Below are 23,846 nucleotides of genomic sequence, written 5' to 3'. Positions count from 1 at the left end.
TTGGGTAAACCAGTTTTAGACTACTTTCGCTGTTAGAATGTATGCTTTGACTTCGAAATAGCTTAACGCAAAACTGAGTTCGAATTCGAGTTCGATTTCAAATGAATTTTTAGCTATGTAGATCTTTCTCTTGAAAGATTTTAAATAGCTCGGCTTATTTTCAAATTGAAATTTAATATGTTTACTGTAAAATACAAGTTCAAAAACAATGATTTTAACGTTTACATGATTCTTTAATATAAAGAACTCCCCCTGCCGGACTTGACAAGGTCTTTACAATTGACTAGAGTTTACTGCCATCAGCAGAGAGGTTATAGTTCTTCAAGTGCTTGCCCATTTTGCTTGCTTTATTTGAACTAAAAACCATCCGATCTCCGAATTTAGCCCCTTTTTTTCGGGGTCTTGCGATTTACCTGTCAAATTAAATGAATGCTCCGCACTCGTTGGTAATAATAACGGCTTATCAATCTAGAGAGAGAATTATAGGTAGTTATGTATATGTTTATGATTGATATGGTAGGGCATTCTTCCTTCGGCCGAGCGTAATGGGTCATAAAAGCTAGACTGCTCTCATAATTTTTTCTATGGACATTCTAGCCATCGCAAGTTCAGAGTATAGATCGACCAACCAGCTTGGTCTCTTGTAGCATTGCAATACGAATTTTTCCTTAAAATCAGTTATCTCCGCTATCTTCACAGATAAAGCACTGCAGTTCAGCTGCCGTATTGCATATTTCTCCTAGAAGAAGCTATAGGGCTCAGAGGTGGATAAATGCACTTTTATGGCGTAAGGCAGTAAGGTATCCGTTAATAAGCTCTTAATATCCAGGATAGTTTCATTGGCCAAGGCATCAAGTGTATATAAACAATCGTTGGAATGGACGCAGGTCGGAACGGTCTTCAGGACCCCCTTTGAAGTGAATACCATGCAGCTACAAATATTTTAAAGTTTTTTGCAACCCCCACAAAAACCTAAGCACTGTTCTATTTATTCTGAACCAAAATCATCGAATGCCTCAATGGTGTTCTAATATTCAAATCTTTCAATACATCCATATATGAAAAAAGTTTTTTGTGTTATATTTGAATTAAGTATTTATATTTATGTTCTTTTTTTTTCAGTATGAATATATTTTACATATTTAAAGTTCATCGGGCTTTGTTTTATAAAAATTTACAATTATTAACTATTTATATGTATACTTACATTTTATGTATATACAAATTTACAAATCTCCAAATACTTTTTAAGATAAATATTGCAACATTGCCACATTAAAATAATAAATAAATTTAAAAATTAAAGCAGTCTTTCGTTACGCATAAAAAGCTCACAATTGTTGTTATGCATGTAATTGTGTATGTGTGTGTGTAACATAAATTAAGTATTTACAATTTTACTATAGTGTTTTATTAAATTACTTTAAAAAAAATGTCTAAAAATATTTTTAGTTTTTTGTTAATTTCCAAAAAATTCACAAAGCTGCGCATTTAAGGCGTTGAAACAGCGCAATCACATTTACTCGTATATCACACATGTATGTGTGTGTAATTGTATCAGCTATTGCAGTAACTCAATAGCAGCGATCACGCATAATTAAAGATAGTGGCGTTTTAGGCGCAAGTAAAAACTCAAATTCCGTTTGCAGTGGCTCTTTGAAATCGATCTCGTAGGCGAGTAAGAGCTGTGAATTAGAAATGAAATGCGTTGAAATAATAGATATAGAATGTATGCAAACAAGCAGGTTAAAAAAAGAAGAAATATAGATAAAATACGGAAGATAGAGAGGAAAACCAAAGTTAGTTGTTTTGAAAGGAAGCTGAAATATCTCTTTCTCAATTTCAAAGTCCAGCCTAAGAACCATCAAGGCGTATTCTATATGCATACTTCAGAAGTTTCGTATTGAGAGCATATACTTGAAATGTCTGGACACTTCCAAGTTAAGGGACCATTGTCGAGGTGGTTGATGTCCACGTGACACAAAAGCTTACATCACCACCATATAGATGGACGGTATAAGGCAAAGGTTAAGCTGCGCCGTCTATAGCTGTGGCCATGGGAAGCAAAGCGGAACTCTTAGCCACGGTGTTGAACTTTTGGTGGGAAAGGAACTTCAGAATCAGTTAGTGTCATTTACGGATGTAAGCGTGGTACTTGACAAGGCGAGGCTCCTCAATATAACACTTATCTGGGCCCACGCATCCTTAGATGACACGGCCAACGTGGAAAAGGACTGCTTCATTAAGAAGTTTAAACAGACTATACCCGCAAAGATATAAAAATCATGCTAGGCTGGTCCTACATTCGGAAAATTCAGCCTCCTAGGTGTAACACCTTCCGACGGTTCACAAAGCTAGGAATAACGCCTTCCATAACACTTGGTTTCAGAATAAAAGGGTACACCAAGCTACTTAGGCGTCCCCTACCAAGGAACACAAAAGTACTGAAACTGATTCGGATTTGGTATTTCAATTGATTAATCAACGGCAGCGACTACTTCGGAATCACGTAACTGAACCAGTTAAGAACGAGTTCAAAAGGTCTGGAAACGTGGACTATTGCCATTGCGTGGAACAAGACAATGTAAAAAGGGTCAGGTGTTCATTGGGAAGAACAAACTTAGAACTAGGCGGAAATAGTGCAATTCGCTGCAGGACTGCTATCGACCTGATATTCACGATACCCAAAAACTCACGATAAGAGAACCAACACACAATAATCAATACTGCCAGCTGTGTAAGGATTGGGACGGAACTATCTGAGCTATTCAAAACCAAACGAGGCTTCAGACCTGAAGAAGTCGAAAATAGAACTTAAACTGAAATATATGTATATGTATTTATGACATACCTTAGCAAGCAGGAGTATTACTTCCATTTCAACAAACCGTTTTCCGGGACATGTTCGCTTGCCAATACCGAAAGGCACTACAATACACGCATTGGGCACATTTACCGTAAAGTGACCATGTTCATCAAGCCAGCGCTGAGGCCGATACTCCTTCGCATTATCAAAATTCGCATTATTATTACAAGCCACCATATTTTGGCAAAGTACGACGGTCTGTAATGAAAAAAGTAATTAACTTCCATATGGCATTTACAAACAACTTAAATATTTACTTACGCCCGCTTTAAGATTATAACCAGATAACTCCATATTCTCTTCAAGAACTCGCGCTAAACAAAATGCAGTCGGTCTAATGCGATAGGATTCCTGTATACAAGCTTTGGTATAATCCGCTTTAGCTATCGCTTCTTTCGTTATAGTCGTTTTACGATATTCACTAAAGTCATCGAGAATGCCACTAACAAATTTATTGTCGCTAGTCACAGAGCTGAGCACGAAGAGCACAGTGTTGGCTAACTGTAAAGATTGAGAGCAAAAAACACAACAAATTTATTATTGCTTAACACTTCCTATGTTATGACTCACCGTTTCTATGCCTGATGCTATGAAATCAACAATTGCTGATTTTTTATCACGTATATCCAAGTCCTTAAGTTCCAGTATATTCAGGAATATACTACGTAAGGCAGCCTCACTTTCATCATTCGCCGAAACAAGATAATCCTCTTGCAGTGCCATTTCAACCATCTCGGAAATAACACTGTAAATCAAGTGCAAGTCTTTTACTATCACATCAACTCGGTAGAATTCTCTCTCACATACCCAACACTTACTCATAGATAATCTCCTCAGCGCGCACAAAATCCTTGTACGTCTTCGTTGGCACATACTTCCACAGACCGACACCATAGTAGGAATCGCGTTGTGATATGAATAGCTGCTTTACTGCGCCTGCCAATTGCCTTATTCTTTCTGGTTGTTGACCACTTTTGTCCAGGAAACCCATGCGTCGTCCAAGCATTAGTGTACAGACTGCTTCGAGCCCCATCAGATTAGCGATATCTTCAAAGTTGTTCACTTCGAGCGTCTCGGGATTACGCTGTTGGCGCAATAGTTCGATGAAGTCGTCACAAACAACATTCAAAGCGGGCAAAAAGTTGTAGAGTATGCGTGGCGATGTTATGTAGGAGGTGAGCGAGGAGCGTAACTTTTGCCATGTGGGTCCTTGTCTGAAAAAAAAATTGACAAAGTTTCATTAGCCTTAGAAGAATCGCCAAGTTGTGAGCTCCATCGAGAAAGAAAAGCAATAAGATAGAAGGAATTATTTTAAAATAGAAGGCTCTGTGGTTAGAATCAAGCTTCTTTCAGAAAAAATGTATTTCGCTATATATTCGAAAATTTGTTTACTAAAAACATGTTATTTTGACTTTATATATCAAAAATATAAGAAGATGAATGAGAAGTGAGTATACGAGGGAGGTGGAAGGGGTAGGCATAGAAAACGACAAATGGGAAGGGATAGTTGGAAGATAAAAAGAGAGAAAGGCTGGATACCATACATGGAGCAAGACGAAGAGGAAGAAGAAGAGGTAGAGAATGGAAAAGAAGTGAAAAAGAATGACAGGATGAAGAGGAATGCAAGATGTAGACGACAAAAATTGGGAATGGGATACGGAAAGGTAGTGTTTTATGTAAATGAAAGGAGGAGGGGGAAGTCTCCGTCCACAAGAAGAACAAAAGAAAATGATGGAGGAGGGAAAATGAGGGAAGAGAAAAAAGAAAAAGTAAGGTAACGTGACAGGCAGCGAAAAAGCGAGAGGGGGAGAAAGACCAAAAGGAAGATGAAGTGGAAGGGGACGAAAAAGGAAGAAAATGTAAAAGAAAGAAGTGAGTTAAGATTACAATATAAAAGGTACTGAAAGGGGACAGGATGGGGATGAAAGAGAAAGAGGGAAAATGACGGGAGGACCGAAAAAAGCGGAGAAGAGCGTGATAGAAGGAAGAAGTAAGGAATTTCAACAGTGAGAGTAGGAACAATAGTAAAACTTCATAGAAAAGTAAAGTCAGATGGGGAGAAAACTTTTTCCGTACTTCATTGTAAAATGTGATTTTTCCTCAAAAACGGACAGGGAAGAGGAATTCAAGAGAAGCGAAGAGAAGTGGAAGAGAGCGGAAAAGGGGAGGAAAAAGTAAAAGGGAGAAGAGGATTAACTAGACAGCAAAAAATACTTAAAGGGAGAGAGTGATTGGAATAAATTAAAAAGCGGGAATAGCAAAAAGGCCGAGGAGAACGTGTAGATGGCAAAGAAAATAAAGAAGACGGAAAATAGTTACAAGAAGAGAAATAACGAGAGAAATACTACAAAAAAAAAGAAATGTCAGATGGAAAGGAAGCTTATTCAGTATCCACATTTCTTTGGAAAAGTAGATTCTTCTTGAAAAATTAGTTAGTTCATATTATATGGAAATTTTGTCAAATTTGGGAGTCGTAGTCTTTGCAAGTTAAATGCAACTTCAACCCCTTTTTTGTTTTTCGAAAATAATTAGCATGTAGAATTTATTTGGTAAAATAAAAATTTGAAAAAAAAAAATTTTTAAACCTTGGCAAAACTTGACCCTTCAAGAAAACTCTTTTTTTTTGTAACTTGAAAACAATATATAATATAGCACATATTTACAAATTTACACACCGTACATACCTAAAATACTTACTCATTCACAATGCCCAAACTGGAGTAACGATCTGGTCGTGATAACCTATAAGTCACAACAATTTCAGTGGGCGGCCGAAAAGGATAACGACTGGGATATTTCAGCACCTTTTCCAAATCATGGCGATCGAATAAATGTACAATTGGTAAGCCAGATGTGAGCACTTCTAAAGCTATTTGGCCATATTTGCGATGCCAATCTGTGTGCAAATATAAAATAGAGCGTCAATAGGGGCATTCATGAACAAAAAAAAAAAATGTTCTAAAATTTGTACAATTTGTTTCAAAGAATGTATTTTGATATTTTTCTATTCATTCTTTGCATGCTCACCTGCATACATCTCGTGCAGCAGCGACATTTTGTATTTGCGAAAAAATACGAAAAATACCCATTTTGTACCCAAAAATGGTATTGGCAAAGGTCCTGGAATATCCCAAACAATGGGCGGGCGTGGTATCTCCTTTGCATGATAGTAATCATCGGTTGCACCAATCGAACTTGCGCCTGTTGCTAGCTTCCCATTTCGTACACGGCAACGTGTAAGCAAAGGTTTTAGATAAGTGGCGGCTGCTTTGCCCGAGTCGAAATTGCAATAGAATGCTAAAAGTAGTGCGACTACGATCAATATAACCACGGCCATAACCATGGGAGCACGCTGCAAAAAATAAAATAAATACATTTTTGTAACCAAGTGAGTCATAATTATACTCAGCGTGCTCTGCACACAGAGTATATTAACTTTGATTGGATAACGGTTGGTTGTACAGGTATAAAGGAATCGAGATAGATATAGATTTCCATATATCAAAATCCTCAGCGTCGAAAAAAAATTTGATTGAGCCATGTCCGTCCGTCCGTCTGTCCGTTAACACGATAACTTGAGTAAATATTGAGATATCTTGACCAAATTTCGTACACGAGTTTATATGGACCCATAGTATATTGGTATTGAAAATGAGCGAAATGGGATGATAACCACGCCCACTTTTTATATATATAACATTTTGGAAAACACAAAAAACCTGAATATTTTGTAAATAATACACCTAGTATGTTGAAATTTGACGTGTGGACTGATATTGAGACTTTTGATACAAATTTGAAAATTATTTTTAAAATGGGCTTGGCACCGCCCACTTGTGATAAAATCAATTTTACAAATATTATTAATCATAAAATAAAAATCTTTAAACCCATCGTAACAAAATTCGGTAGAGAGGTTGCCTTTACTATAAGGAATGCTTTGAAGAAAAATTAATGAAATCGGTTAAGGACCACGCCCACTTTTATATAAAAGATTTTTAAAAGGGTCGTGGACGAATAAAATAAGCTATATCTTTGCAAAAAAGAGCTTTATATCAATGGTATTTCATTTATCAAGTGCATTTATAACAACAAATCTTAAAAAATGGGCGTGGCACCGCCCCTTTTATGACTAAGCAATTTTCTATGTTTCGGGAGCCATAACTCGAAGAAAAATTAACGGATCGTAATAAAATTGGGTACACAGATTTTCCCTATAGCACGAAATATTTCCAGAAAAAATGGACGAGATCGATTGCAGACCACGCCCACTTTTATATAAAAGATTTTTAAGAGGGTCGAAGACGAAAATAATAAGCTATGCCTTAGCGAAAAAGATCTTTGTATCAATAGAATTTTACTTTTTAAATTGAATTATAACATTAAATTGGAAAACACTAAAATTTTTGAAAATGGGTGTGGCACCGCCTCTTTTATGACTAGCAAAAAATAGTTTTGAATCAATGATATTTCACTTATCAAGTTTTATTGTAAGAGGAAATAGGGAGACACTTTTTTTAAACGGGCGGTGTCAGGTGTTATGTAAAAAAGTAATTTATCTGAAATGAAATGTACACTTGAAGCTCACGCTGAGTATATAATTTTCGGTTACACCCGAACTTAGACACCTTTACTTGTCTTTGATTAAAATTAATTTTAGTTTGCCTATATTTGCATTTGAACTTAATTATTTGTGCAATTTTATGTGAGTCAGTAGGTGAGTGATTGTGCAACTGATCTACTTAAATTTATGACCCACATAGAGTGCATACAAACCGAAGTAAGCCAAGTACCAATCTCCGCCGGTTTGCAGCTGTCAATAGACATACAAGATCTTGCTCAATTACATATTGGATGCTGGGATAAGATTTTTTTTTCGTATCAAAAATTCGTATTTTTTTTTCGAGTTGTCGGCAATAGTTATTGTAACATTTATTGGCGACGGCACGTCATGAGATATCACATTATGTATGTGAATTTGTAAAAAACGCCGGCCAACTTAAGAATCGAAAAAAGTAAGCAGCCCCTCAAATGATGCATACATATTTACTAATGTATATGTGTTAAAAAATGCTGTAAGTGCATTAGGATTTGCCGTTTGTATCGCGCTTTTTAATGCTACTTGAAAATCGCTGGTGGTGAGTCTGGGTCTAGTCCAATGCACACTGTTTTTGTCGGTGTTATTGTAATGTAATGTATTTATTTATTACGGCCTTCCTAAGCCTAACTTAAATCTATTTTACATGTTTTTAAATGTCTTCTGAACTATGCAATCTAGAATAGTTACATCTATGTCCTACCTTGGAGTACTATGGATGGGAGACTTCCAGATCATGCGAACAAAGTGTTGTTCTAGTGTAGTATGTAGGCATTTTACGCATTTTAGTAAAGCGCGAAGGCAACATCTGCACGGCGATGCACTGAATTAATCGAGTGATGCATTTCAGTATGCGCTTCGGCAATCTTTTTTGTATGCATACAAGAGCTTGGAAGTCTTGGCGCTACATAGCAGAATAGTTTCGCTGCACTTCTATCGATGCTATGGAAGCCCGCCTGTCCAGCACTAAATTGGTAGTGTTCTGCAATAATTGTACAATTTTTGTTTAAATTATTGTACAATGTAATACGCGAAATAGGCAACATAGTGCACAGCCGAACATTCCAAGGGCACCAAACAGTCGGGCCTAAAATTTTAGCTTAGTTGGAACAAAATTGTAGACCGATTTCAGGGTTTTATTTATTGGTTAGTTCAGCTTATGGACTCCCCATTGCTTATAAGTTCTTTCCCGGATTTGGTTAGTATATTTTCAGAATGATATCTGATTCCTTAAGTCTTAAGGCTTAAGAGATCAGCTAGAGAGATTTTTAGTGTAATTTCGTATTGTTTCTTGGACTGTTTTGGGACTTATTCGAAATGATTTTTTATGGTGTGGATACTTATTCGGGATCAGTTAGGTTATTTGCGGTGTCACCTGCCATTTGAGTCTTAACGCTTAAGAGATCAGTTGGGGGATATTTTCAGAATAATTTGGTAATGTTTTTCGAACTACTTTGTGATCTATTCCAAATAGCTATTTGTAATGATGTCGATACTACTTTGGGATCAGTTAGGATATTTGCGGAGGCATCTCAGCTCTACTACGAAAATGTTTTGGAAGAGTTTTCGAGTAAATTATGGGTTCATTTGGGTATAATTTTTGTAAAATTTCGGAACTATTTAGAAAAACACAATCCGCTTGTTATCGTTTTCTTTATAGGTAACAGCCTAATTTGTGTCATCGGTTTGTTATCGTTTTCGGCTTGTTAGCGAACACAACCAATGTATGTCGATAAGTTTTTGTTTGTATATTTCAGAGTTTGAATTAAATTCGTTTGCTTAGTAAAAGTAAAACTTTTGTGGCATACTTTCAAGCGTATTTTTAGAAAATAATTTCACTAAAAAACGGCTCACCCTTATGTTTGTTAACTGATGACCAATTCGCCCAGCATTGATTGTCGTTACAATTGCATTACAAAGCATTCGCTAAAGTTTACTCATAAACGCATGAATGAGTGTACATTTGCATGTATGCACATGTCAGTTATTATGTCGGCCTTTGAACAAACCTCTATATATCTGCCTTGCTGTTAAAATGTCTGCCGCCACGTCGGACCGGTAGTTTTTTTATCGCAGATACTCGAAATCATTTAAGTTTTTTGTTGTTATAACGCATGTAAGTAATACTGACTTAATAGTTGTTAAGTGTGATTAAATATATTGGTTTACAATTTGTATAGTAACATTAGGGTTGCACTATAAACAAAATTTAGTCATAGAGGTATAGCTATAGGCTCATTGCAAATAAAAATATGTTTCTAATCAAAACCTAGCATGACACGGCTAAAAACTAAGATTGCTTGAAGTACTTAGATACAAATTTTAGAACAAATAGGCATACAACTTGTCTTTTAAAAATAAGATTAATTTCAAAATGAAAAAATTATCAAACTTTAAAGATTCTTTAAAGCTGCAGTTCCCCCCTAATACATCTATGCACATGCTACTACTTATCGGCAAAATTTAAGCAAATCAGCACTGCAGTCGAATTTAACTTGCATAATTTTTAGTAAAAGATATATGACGTTTAATATCAAAGCGAGCAGCTGTGGGCGCGTTGGAGTTCTGTCTCTGTGATTAAACAATTATTAATTGATCACGTGATAAATTGAAACTATCTAAAATTATTCGTTCTTGTTCCAAATAAATCTGGGTCAAGTTAGTTCTCTTGTAAACTAGTTTGTCGTAAAAAAAAAAACAAAACAGCGCCTTGTACAGTTTGAAACAAGGAATCTGCGAAACTTTTAGTTTGTGCGAAAAGGCGACTGTTGGTACATATTGCATCCCTCGATACTGTACAACAGCAATTTTACACCAAAGGAACCATGGTTTTTGTCTGTGAGATGACATGGCACAGATAATTTTTTCTTAACGAAGTCTAGCTCGTTTAGTTTACTTTTAAGTTAAAGGTAAAACTTATCACATGTACATCGAGAGTGTTCATGTAATCTTGACGCATTTCAGCTCTTATTCCTTCTCATAAAATATGTAAAATTTTGAACCAGCATTTAGAAACTCCGTCATTTTACCTTCCACCTCTTTTTCACATTTTTCCGAAAGTTATCGGGTGGTTACTACGTATTGTAACGAATTTAGTGAAATTCCGCCTATTTCCAACCTTCTGCTAACGTTCGTATCGCTAAATTGTTGAATAAATAACTCCAACATTCAATAATGCAAGATGGCCTTTATTAGGCTACTTTGAAAATACTTCACAATAACACTTATACTTCGCAACCAATAGCGTGCTTAAATCAAACTGATTACAGATTACTCAGCTTTCGCTGCTTTTATACTCTCTGCCCAAATGTCTAGACATCTCTTCTTCTAGAATCCTCTACCTGGTCACCAGCCATACGCGCGTGTATTTGTAGTGTGTAACCATATGCGTGTGTATATGTGAGCGAAGTAGTAGCTGATGATGAAATGTGTTTGTGAGTATCTCTCTGTTACTTGTATGTATGCGTGTACATGATGATTAATGTGTTTATGTAGCTTGCTTAAATGTTGTTGTGGCTTTATTTAATAACCTTAGATATGTTAATATTCGCCACAGTATTAATGCATTTTCTAGTTCACCGTAGTTATAACTCTCCAAGATTTGTAGCCACGTGGCCAAAAGCCTCTTGTGATCTCTTAATATTAACGTGCAATTAAAAAAAATTAGAGGTACTAAACTATAAGTATGCTGAGTGAAAAAGATCTGTACCAGGTGTGTTTTCTGAAAAATACCATGGTTGCTTCGTTGCAAGAAAAGTCTTTCATTTTTTTTTATCTATTGGTATACCATCCTCCCAAATAGAAAATTTGTGAAATTGAAACTTTCTTACTGCTCCTACAGATCATGCATTCAACTTTGGACATAAACAAAAAAACTTCCTAAAACTTAAGAAACTGCAGAGAATGAAATACTCAACACTAACACTTAAAATTAATATTAAAAAGTTAAATAAAAACTACACATCCGTCTGCAAAATGCCCCTTACTTAATTTTTTAGCATGAACTCTTCCTTAGCTGATGTAGTTAAAACTAAACAAATTATAGGAGGTTATTTCGTTTCTGTTTGTAGGCCGCTGCCATGGAATGAACTTGATAATGAAAATAGTCTTAAATTTTTTTTCACGCGCTCCAACCTCACACCGAATTCACTTTTTTTGTAAAACATTTACACGAAACTATGAATGGTTTAGAAATGCGCCAACATTTTTTTTATGTATTTACAGAGCCTTGAATTTAAGCTTAAACCAAAAACGGTAACTAGTTTTGGGGTCAAAGACCCAGACTGCAAATGCGGTGAAATAAAATAAGCGTAGACATAAACAAGAACAAGCCAAAATAGGTCAACTTCAAGCTTACGTGTTAAAAGCCGGCAAAAAATTATGAAAGTAATGAAAAACAATTTTTTTGTATTTCATATTTCATATCTTTATTAAGTCAAATGGTAACAACCTTACTGACTAGATTACAGGTTAACTTAGTACTAGTTTAACAATTTTAAAGTAAGATTTACTGAGATAAGTAATAGGACTCAATGCGTTAATAACAGTAACGCAGAAATACATATATATATATATGTATGTGTAAATAGTTAGTTACAAATGTAAACGTTCGTAATCCGCATTTTTGCAATTCACTGATCGACATTTTCAAATGCATTCTTGCGCTTAAATTTGAAATCTTATAATCGAAAAAGAGAAGTTTTATTAAATTAAAAATTCAACTTTGTAGCCAAGTCTTAAGGATCAAGGATACCCATTACTTACTTACTTAATTGGCGCTTAACCGTCTAAACGGTTATGGCCGTCCAACAAAGCACGCCAGTCGCTCCGTCAAACGGCGCCAATTGGTCACACCAAGGGAGTTTAAATCGTTTTCCACCTGGTCCTTCCATCGGATTGGGGGCCGCCCTCTACCTCTGCTTCCATAGGCGGGTTCCGATAGAAACACTTTCTTGGCCGGAGCATCATCTTTCATTCGCATAACATGCCTAGCCAGCGCAGCCGCTGCGTTTTAATTCGTTGGACTATGTTGATGTCTGCGTATAGCTCGTACAACTCATCATTAAATGTTCTTCGGTATACCCATACAATATATTTATTGGCTCTGTATAGCTCACGACAACACTTCCTTGGCTCCGTTTGGCTCCCAATAACAACCAAATCGATTTCCGTAAAATTTACACTGAAAAAAATGGTGTTAGTAAAATCAACAAATCGGTTCTGTTGTTCTTGACTTAACGGAGATTCGGTGAAATTGATCGAATCATGGTTAATTCGACCGAGTTCTTTGTCAAGCGAACAAATTAGTTTAGTCGTTTCAACAGAAGAGAAATTGTCGCTCTTAAGTTAACAAAATTCTGTAAAATTGACAGATTCCTAATCAATCTAACTGATTTTTTGTTAACAAAACTGATCTCACTGGTCATTTCAACAGCGATCAACAGTCAATACATGAGCAAATTTCAAAGAGAATTTTACGCTCACTGCGCTCTCGACTTTGTATTTATGTATGCTGTGTACTATATGTATGCACATATTTACGTATGTATATGGCGGCCGCCGTGGTGTGATGGTAGCGTGCTTCGCCTACCACACCGAAAACCCTGGGTTCACACCCCGGGGAAAGCAACATAAAAATTTTAGAAATAAGGTTTTTCAATTAGAAGACAATTTTCCTAAGCGGGGTCGTACCTCGTCGCTGTTCGGCAAGCACTCCGAGTGTATTTCTGCCATGAAATATCTCCGCGAAAACTCATCTGCCTTGCAAATGCCGCAACATAGGTACTTTCGTACAAAGCTGTCGCAACAACTTTTTTTTTCATTTGACTACTAAAACCGTCAATTACGAATCAACGATTTGTGCGCAGTTGATTCAATATCTTGTTGCGATGGATAAAAACTGACAGAAATTTCGGTTGCTTTTACCAGTATTTTTCTTTCAGTGTAACTGAAATTGCCACAGCATGCTTTTAAATTCAAGTTCAAAGTTCGAATTGCCTTGGTTCGGCGTTGACGCCCATTCAGAGTAAATGGTCGAGATTCATTGGTTCGTTGCAGTTTAGTGAGAAAATTTAGAGCACACGAATTGATATATATGTGCCAGTGTATATTGTTCTTTAGTAGAAAATAATTTTGAGTGGATAAACTTATTATTTCAATAAGGCAGTCGTAGTTTTTATTGAGGTTGTTGTCGTATGGCTCCGTTAGCCAATTTTCTTTAGCAACCTTTGCTGTAAAATATTGAACATTTCACTTATGCTCTTTCCATACTACTACAGTATAAAATATATGACTACCTAGTTTGTCATTGTTAATAGCAAAATTTTATTGTTTAATATGACAACATGCAAATATTAAACACGTAAACACAATTAACTACGCCCAATCGATTGGAAGACGATTTTTGTACACGTTTGCATATGTGAATTTTTAGTGAACATAACTTCTGAACAATCAGTGCGAATGCAGTGATCAAATCGAAAGCATACGTGATCGACAACTGAAATGCACATGCAACCACACATATGACACAGTCACGAGACTGCATATTTAAGCTGTTTTTCGCTGATTTATGAACAACAATAAATAAATAGGAGCATTGAGATTGCTCATAACCGGAATCTTACGGTCGAGTTGCCGCTTATTACCTTTTCGAAGCGGGCACCAAGAACATCTATGGATCACAGATTATTAGAAGTATGCTAAATATTGAAAGATCTGAACACTCACTTCAAGAAACCGCAGAAAACACCTAACACCTCGTATAAACTTGATTATCAAAAAAAGTTAAGGCCTGAGCTTATGTAAGTGTGGCGACAGTACGGTAGCCAATGATGTCAAGCAGTGGATGTTAAGAACAATTAGAGGTAGGCTATTATATGGCCCAATATATTGAGTATTTCTTTTGGAGAAAACTTTCTGTCACGACCTATGAAATTGGTCAGGGAAGAATATTCCTTTTGGAGACTATTGATTAGATATTTTTTTCGAACTATTTGAGTCAAAAACTTAACATATATAAAACCAAAAATTTCTCCATTTTAGCTATATCAAAATCCTTTAAGAATTTGACATTTCTTCGTTTTTCTCAATAACAATACATAAGAAGCTTTCATCCATCAATAGGGTACATACATACACATGCACAAGTACCTATTACAATTTTTTTATCTGTTCAACAGCGCTCAAATGTTATATTATATCACATTAAATAGCATTGAGGCATGTGTATCAGAGATCTGCATGCAAAGCATTGAAAGCAGTTTAAGTGATTCAATTTCGACTTTACGGCGCTGCGGGTATTTAATGCTTGTTTTATATGAACGGAAAATGGCACAACGTCGAAACAAGTTTGTCACAAAATCAAATTTGACAAGGGATGACGAAAATTGTTCCAATGTATCTCTCAAAGATCGACAATTTCCTCAGTGAATGTCCTTTAGGCGGTTTCGTGTAGTCTGATCTAAGACATCAATAGCTTTATTGGACAAACCAAACGGTTCGAGTAAAAAAAGGTCATTCTACAGTAATTTAACATTCCTGATAACTAATTGGCGCCAGCAAAAGTGTATTAAAATGGCACCTAGAGCGATACTTGGGCAGTTATCACAAATTTAAGTCGCTTTTTTTCTTCTGATGACTAAACTTTAATAATCATTTCTCAATAACTTTTTTTTTTGTTATTAAATTATGACTGATTGCTCATAAAATTGATGAGGAATTTAGGCCTCTTCAGGATCATCTTTTACTACATTCGATAGCAGGGGCGTAGCCGGAAAATAGCCTTGGGGGGAAGTTCAAAAAAAAAAATTTTTTTTTTTTCAGTTAAATAAAAAAAAATGTTGTCTTTAGAGTACGTGTATTTAGAATATGATATGAAAAAGGTTACAGTAAACACTCAAGCGCATGCGTCGGTTTTTCTTTGCCATTTCATCTAAAACTTCATCAACGGTAACAATTTGATCACGGTGGATGCTTAGTGATGCACAGCCATTCAATCGATTTTCACTCATCGTATTTCTCACATAGTTTTTAATCAGCCTAAGAGTCGAAAAATATCTCTCGTTCGTTGCCGTTGTTACTGGAAGCGTACACAAAATTTTCAACAACATGTGAACATTAGGAAAAGCCACAGAATCGCATTCCTGTTATACTAATCATAGATAAATTGATAAAAAAAAAAAAACCGAAGTACCTCCTTCAGGAATAAGTAGAATTCATGCTTTTTGAGCCTATGCCTGAGATCTAACGTATACGTCTATAAAATTCAAAAGAAAGAAACTGATCGAAAAGAAAAAATGTAGATATTACATTATAATAATGTGTTTTCCATATGGAAAATAATATCAAATTTTCATTATATTTCAAAATAGGAAATGTGTACTTCAAAAAAAGCTGTAAATTTAAAATTTTTTAAATGTTAATAATATTTGCGTTTTCATTCCGATGAACGTAATCGCTGTTGAGCCAAACGAGCAAACGCCTGAATTGATTATATTCACACATGCAATTAGTTGGTTGATTTTATACCAATGCCGATTATGTTCAATTAAGTAAGTTGGATCATTGAACACGATCATGTTGCCGTTGTTGCCGAACGTTGTTGTGTTCGAATTTTGCTGTTCTCTGATATGTATGTAGATGGTCGTTAGGCAAATTTAAAACTTCGTTATGAAATTATAGTAAAAGTTAACATGTACATTTGTATATTTAATAAATTGCAGAATTATTATGAAACAGAATATGATTAAAATATATGTCTTCACTTCGTACATACATATGCTTGCATATAGAACATATAATATCACCAACAAAGTAAATACGTAGCAGAATATATGAATTGTAATGACATAAAAAATCAAATGATCCAGAGGCAAGAGGGGTTTAAACCCCCAAAACCCCCCGTCGCTACGCCCCTGTTCGATAGCATTTCATTATTTCAACTGTAACGCATGCCGTTCTCTGATAAGCATGGATGTGTACACGTTAGCTATTTTTTGCAATACATTTTGTTCATTGTTGTTATTATTATTTTCTTATCAGAATTTTTGTATACAACTCTATTTTAGTAAATGTTTGCATAATCGCACGCACACAAATTCAAACATACATCAGCAACAATTTCAATGTCAGTAGGCCGTTCTCATTGTGGAAGTTGCCGCTTATGACGACAATCGTAAACGTCGTCTTATCAGCATTTAGCGTTGCCCACTGTGCGCAGAAAATTGATCTCGTGGGGTTTTCATATTCACACATCGCACATACACAGGCACAAAGATTACGCATTCATATCAGATTAAGTGGTATTAATGAATGAAATATATATGGCGTATGCCTATAATATTTATATAAAGCTAGCTGCAAGTTTTGTGAACATTTTACATATTTTAATATAAATATAATAAGGAAACAGATAAAAAAAACGTTTAACAAAAAGAACACTCACCATAAAAACACAAGCACTTCAAAATTACAATATATACTTATTTACCATGAATACCTTAAACGTACTAAAATTCTAGATTAAGTGCAAGTCCTTTTTATACATAAATGAATCCATACACTAATTCAATATACATTGAAGGCTATTTGTGGCAAAAGATCACATGCTGATGATATTTTATTTTTATAAATATAAAACACTTTGAATTTGTTGTATTTTTGGAAGTGACATGTATAGAAAGGAACATATGTACATATTAGCCACTATTTACGGTGGAAAAGGGACACATTAGACGTATTCACAAATGCACTTGAATATATGTGTAACCAACCAGAAAAAAAATCTATCTGACTGTTGATACACCTTAAACACAGGACTTACTTTAATTGCCGCTTAACAGTTTAAGCACAAGAGATATTACTTTTTTAGGGCCGGTCTAATGTACGTTCTTGCATCAAGTGAATTATTTCCAATATAAACCTTAATAGGCGTTGACTAAATTTTAACCAAATTTTGTCACGTGTGTTCACAAGTTGCATGTAAGTAGTAATATTGTGCATTAGAGTGCCCCACTCACCATGTGACAAAAAATGAGTTCCTTTTTCATTTCAATTATGAAATCAATTGCATTTAAAATCCTTAATCTCTGTTCATATTTTTGAAAATACGACTGGGTCAAATATACACTCTTTCGAGGTACTTATAGGATCCTTATCCGTCAAGAGATTGTCAAGGTCGGTAAGAACCTCTGAACGTGCATGGTTAATCCAGCAACCAAAACAATATATTCCAAAATATTTCGCAAAAAAAGAAACAGAAGTAAAAGAGCGTTATGGAAACAGAGAGATGGAGAGTCAGAGGGATAGATGGGAACCGTGGACCTCAGGAGAGGAGGAGCAATGGGAGGCAAGTGGGTTAAGGAGTGACAGATGGATAGGTGGAGGAGAGGGCCTGTGGAGAGGTGGAAATTGAGAGAGTTTAGAGAGACAGTAAAGAAAAGGGAGAAAGAACGGAAATGAGAGGAAGAAAGCAATAGAAGAATAGGATATTAATCATGAGCTAACTAAATAAAATGGGGTTTACAAATAAATACTGATTTCTGAAATTAGTTTTTTTAGGCAGCAACACGAACACTATGGCACACTATTTTGGAGACTTCAAAAACCCTTATAATTTTCGAGCAAAAAAAAAAAGGAAACAACTTGTGTAAGCACTCTAATATATGTTTACAGCAGCGAACATTAAAATAGCAGTACATTTTTTTTATTAAATTTCGTAAATTTTTTTATGTTTGAAAATTTATAAAAATAATTTTTTGAATTTTGTAACTTTGGAAACAAATTTAAAAAACCTTTTCGAAAATTCGTGAAAATTTTCGAAATTTTTATTTAGAGCTTTCAAAATTTATTTGAGTATGTAGTTTCATAACCCAATCAATTTAAGTCTAAAAAAGTACTAATTAGTTAACGGAATTTCATCAAAATTTCCACTGGTATTTTATTGTTCGCTACTGTATATGTATGTATTATGGCAAATACTATGTAAGTGTATGTATACTTGAGAATATTTTATGTTGTATTTGAAATCTTATGTTACGTGAATATATGTGCTTCCTTATGTGACGTTATGCTATATTATGTCATGCTTTGCCATGTAATACTATGCTGTTTTATGTTATGTTACCTTTTGGTACTATTATTGTATTTATTAATAATATTACTTAAATTTAAAAGTATTTTCAATGACTCTAGAACTACTCATTCGTGCTTACTTAATTCGTTCTAAATTTAGCATTTATTAATAAATAATGCAAATCAGTTCAATGCGTTATGCAAACTCATTTGAAACTTGATTTTCCTGCCTTTAAACAAATTATGTGAGCTTTCAGATAAATTCATTTCTACTGTATTAATAAAAGCGAACACTTCCTTATTCAGCTTAATTCGCAAACTTCCGCCCAATTCGAGCGAAACATAGAATTCCATAGCCAGACCTGTGCTGGGAATTAAGTGCGTACTGGTTTTGTGTTGACTTACATTTGACTTATATTAAGCGTTATGCAAGAGAAGCAATGAAGCAAGTTCTGCAAATTACATTACCCAATCCGAAACTTCAATACCTTTGCCTACGCCGTTAACTGGTTTGACATGAAATTCACTTTCTTTGACAAGTTCTTGAGCCTGCGAATAATACTTACAGCCATACATAAATATTTATGTGTAGGTATTAAGTACACAAGTACATTCTGAAGCGCGTCTATTATTTCATTTTAATTAGTTTCGGAAGTAATATGCCGCAAAGCAGAGTGCTATTAGATCTACGTCTATATAAACTTAACGAGTAATATTAGCACTCACCATTTGCGCATGCGCACATTAAAGTCATTTTATAATTGCCATATTAATATGCGTCCAACAGACTAGCACACAATCAGAATAATAGCAAAAAACATAGAAAAAATTTAATAAACAGCAGCAACAAACGAAGATGAGCCACCAGTATACTGAACATTAGAAGCAACAAAGCTTTGCGCATGCGCATTAGAAGTCTAGTCGTACGGAAAAGAGGGCAACACGGCAACAAGCCAACAAGAAGCTGTTGAGCTTAAGAATTAGTTCTGCTAAGCTTGTCACGATTCTGTGTGAAGTCAAGCCGGTATTGATGAGTTGGCAACGTCACAATTCAGTGATTTTTGTTTATGCCTGTTCTAATTGTTGTTATTGCAATTAATGCTGTTTTTTGTTAAAGCGTGCGTGCTCCTAAGTTTTGCTTCTAATAACTACAAACATATACATATGTACAGTGTACTGTTTATACTTTTATGTACTATTGCTACATGTTTGTTACTCATTTGTTGGGAGGCAGCATTATCGCTAAATCCGTCGACCCACCAACTGACTGACTGAAAAGAATTTGCAAAACCGGCTTTATATTTTGCATTAGATGTATATGAATGACCGAAAAGGAAGACAAATACCATTTAAATGTCTAATGGTTTATGCATATTTATGATGAAAATATTAAGAAACAAGTAAGGAAGGCTAAGTTCGGGTGTAACCAAACATTACATACTCAGCTGAGAGCTATGGAGAAAAAATAATGGAAAATCACCATGTAGGAAATTGAACCTAGGGTAACCCTGGAATGTGTTTGTATAAAATGTGTATCAAATGGAAGGTATTAAAGAGTATTTTAAAATTTCTATAGGTGGACGCCATTTAGGGATATCGCCATAGAGGTGGACCAGGGCTAACTCTAGAAGTTGTTTGTACGATATGGGTATCAAATTAAAGGTACTAATGAGGGTTTTAAAGGGGGTGGTGGTAGTTGTATATGTGAAGGCGTTTTCGAGATATCGACCAAAATGTGGACCAGGGTGACACAGGACATCATCTGTCGGGTACCGCTAATTTATTTATATATATATCATACCACGAACAGTATTCCTGCCAAGATTCCAAGGGCTTTTGATTTCGCCCTGCAGAACTTTTTCATTTTCTTCTACTTAATATGGTAGGTTTCATACCCATTTTACAAAGTTTTTTTCTAAAGTTATATTTTGCGTCAATAAACCAATCCAATTACCATGTTTCATCCCTTTTTTCGTATTTGGTATAGAATTATGGTTTTTTTTTCTCATTTTTCGTAATTTTCGATATCGAAAAAGTGGGCGTGTCCATAGTCGGATTTCGTTCATTTTTCATACCAAGATAAAGTGAGTTCAAGTAAGCACGTGAACTAAGTTCATTAAAGATATGTCGATTTTTGCTCAAGTTATCGTGTTGAGGGCCGAGCGGAAGGACAGACGGTCGACTGTGTATAAAAACTGGATGTGGTTTCAATCCATTTCGCCCTTTTTCACAGAAAACAGTTATTAGAAACAGTTATCACAAGGATTGGTAAATTTTTGTTCGACTTATGGCATTAAAAGTATCGTAGACAAATTAAATGATAAAGGGCGGAGCCACACCCATTTTGAAAGTTTCTTTTATTTTTGTATTTTGTTGCACCACAGCATTACTGTAGTTGAATGTTGACATAATTTACTTATATACAGTAAAGATATTAAATTTTTTGTTAAAATTTGACTTTTAAAAAAATTTTTTTTAAAGTGGGCGTGTTCTTCATCCGATTTTTCTAATTTTTATTGAGCACATATATAGTAATAGTAGCAACGTTCCTGCCAAATTTCATCATGATATCTTCAATGACTGCCAAATTACAGCTTGCAAAACTTCTAAATTACCTTCTTTTAAAAGTGTGCGGTGCCACGCCCGTTGTCCAAAATTTTACTAATTTTCTATTCTGCGTCATAAGTTCAATTCACCTACCAAGTTTCATCGTTTTATCCGTCTTTGGTAATGAATTATCGCACGTTTTCGGTTTTTCGAAATTTTCGATATCGAAAAAGTGGGCGTGGTTATAGTCCGATATCGTTCATTTTAAATAGCGATCTTAGATGAGTGCCCAGGAACCTACATACCAAATTTCATCAAGATACCTCAAAATTTACTCAAGTTATCGTGCTAACGGACGGACGGACGGACATGGCTCAATCAATTTTTTTTTCGATACTGATGATTTTGATATATAGAAGTATATATCTCTCTCGATTCTTTATACCTGTACAACCAACCGTTATCCAATCAAAGTTAATATACTCTGTGAGCTCTGCTCAACTGAGTATACAAAAATTATTTTGCAAAAATGTTCAAAACCGGCGTGCGCAGTGAAGCTCAATGAACTTTGCTGCCAAATTTATATCTAAAATATATTTAATTTATGTTAATTATTAATTTCACAAATCTGAATTATTTTTTTGGCATACAAACAATTTAATAAATTTTCGCGTTGTTATATTAAACGAGCAGACCCGCCGACGCTGTTCTGCCATAACTTTGGCTCAGCTGCATAATATTTAAGAAGTTTTTATCTAAAATTCTCCCTCCTCTCTCTCCCATTTTCCTTTATCCTTTAATGCACTCCTCTCTCTGCGTCTCTTTCTCCTTCTCATATTTTCCATCCATTCTTTACTCTCTAGCTCCCTCTCCTTCTCCTTCAACCTTCTTTTTTTCTTCGCCTAGCTCTATCTCTTCCGCAATCTCTTTCTATTTCCCTCGTTTTCTTATCCTTAGTTCTTTTTATTCTTCCCCATCCTATATTCCTAGTCCCACCTCCAGTTCCAAAGGGTTGTGTGTTTTGTATGATGTTTCATAAAAAAATAAAAAATATAAAATTTTCTCAAGCAAATAAAAAATTAAAATTAAGGCATGGACACATATCTACCGGCACGAGATTTTTATATCATTATATATAAAAATTACGTGTCACATTGTTTGTCTGCGATGGACTCCTAAACAACTGAACCCATTTTGAATTTGTTTTGCACCCCGAGTGTAGTTTGATCTAACTTGAAATATAGGATAGGTTATATCTTAGTTTATAGTCGCAATATAATTTTATGGCAAAGGGAGGACCCCAATTTCGAAGTACTAAGACTTTTTTATTTTAATTCAGGAGAGTCTTTAGTTGTGCCATGTGCAATTTTTAAGCCGAATTTAAAAAGCAACGAATAGCTGCATTTCGTTTTAATATTATAGTGAAGTGTGGAAAATAAAAATCTATATATATAAAAGGAAATGCTAAAATGTGTGTTAGTTGGTCCCCGGTGTTTGAAGAGATGCGTCCGTCGATTTTGTTAAAACGTGGACCCGGGTACCCCTAGAATGTGTTTAACAAACGAAAGCTGTTGATGAGTGATTTAGTACAGAGTAATATATTATACAGCTGGGTGACTAGGATGTCGAGATATAGGTCAAAACGTGGACCCAGACACCCCTAGAATGTGTGGGTAATATGGATATCGAAAGAAAACCTGGCAAAACTGATAAATGTGCATGCGAAGCGGAAATAGAGACATGAATTAATAGTACCCACATACCTTTTTACATATGTATGTCCTATTCGATTTGCCTGAAATTTGCTATATAAATTTGCCTATATTAGTATTTACGATCCCTTTCTTCCGAGAAGTAGCCCAGAGACGGACTGGGACTGGGATTAGAACTAGGACTGGGAGTGAGACTCGGAGTGGGACTGGGACTGGAACTGAAACAAAAGAGATAGACTGAGAGATAGATAGAATGAGACGAAGATGGAGATAGATGAAGCGAAAAGGACGGAGGGAGGAGTGAATAAAAGGATTAGGAAAAAGTGAGGAGGGCGAGGGCAGAGTTAGACGGAAAAAGCTTTTTAAAATGTATGCAGATAGGCCAAATTTAGGGCAGAACAACGTCTGCCGGGTCCGCTAGTATAAGATAAAATTTGCATTTAAGTAAAAAAATGAACAGAATTAAGAACAGTAGTGGCGAGAAAATTGTCTAAGTTTCGCTTAATATTATTAACTAATCAACGAATTGGAAGTCATGCATAGGCTTAATTTATTCCAACGCTAACTTCGTTGTGAAGGCTGTTGTTGTTTGAGTTGCAAAATATGAGGTTTGTTGTTAAGAGAATACTCGTTTGGGGGTTATTTGACATTCAAAGAAGTACTTAAATATTTAACTCATTGGCATGTCTATTTCATCATACACTTATACATATGTATGTTTATTAGACTGGGTCGATTTATTAACCGATATCGCGCCATCGATTTTTCAATAGGATTTGGGCTCAGGAAAAAAAGTTCCACTACGCATACCCAAAAAAATAGTTTTCGAGCTTGCGAAATTTTATTTTTTTTATTTTTTTACTTTTTTTCGATTTTGATTTTTAAGGTTTTTTTCATGATCTACTAAAAAAATTTTCATTTGATTGTAAAATTTTCATGTATACCCTGTCCGACCCAAAAATGTCCGCTAAAAACGTTACCGATAACAGTTTTTTGAAACAAAAATTTTTTTTTCAGCTGAGATGAGCGCAACATTATCAAACAAAGTGAC

The 23,846-nt window shown here is 35.1% G+C and overlaps 1 protein-coding gene across 4 annotated transcripts in view; it reads right to left on the bottom strand.

The window, feature by feature from the left end:
- Positions 1–1,158: 1,158 nt before the first annotated feature.
- Positions 1,159–23,846, bottom strand: part of shd (cytochrome P450 family 24 subfamily A member shade) — a 52,046-nt gene continuing 29,358 nt past the window's right edge. For all 4 annotated transcript variants that reach the window (XM_067791329.1, XM_067791328.1, XM_067791330.1 and 1 more), the window contains exons 2-8: positions 5,894–6,218; positions 5,564–5,762; positions 3,685–4,080; positions 3,437–3,611; positions 3,128–3,367; positions 2,852–3,064; positions 1,159–1,685 (exon numbers count right to left, since the gene is read on the bottom strand). In XM_067791329.1, the coding sequence (XP_067647430.1) occupies positions 1,575–1,685; positions 2,852–3,064; positions 3,128–3,367; positions 3,437–3,611; positions 3,685–4,080; positions 5,564–5,762; positions 5,894–6,209 (1,650 nt within the window). In that variant the 5' untranslated portion in view covers positions 6,210–6,218 and the 3' untranslated portion in view covers positions 1,159–1,574. The remainder of the gene's footprint in view (positions 1,686–2,851; positions 3,065–3,127; positions 3,368–3,436; positions 3,612–3,684; positions 4,081–5,563; positions 5,763–5,893; positions 6,219–23,846) is intronic.

Source organism: Eurosta solidaginis, chromosome 5 (assembly GCF_040869045.1).
Source record: "Eurosta solidaginis isolate ZX-2024a chromosome 5, ASM4086904v1, whole genome shotgun sequence".
Lineage (NCBI taxonomy): Eukaryota > Metazoa > Arthropoda > Insecta > Diptera > Tephritidae > Eurosta > Eurosta solidaginis.
The sequence above is the reverse complement of the archived record's forward strand: the minus strand, read 5'-3'. Positions and strand labels throughout refer to the sequence as shown.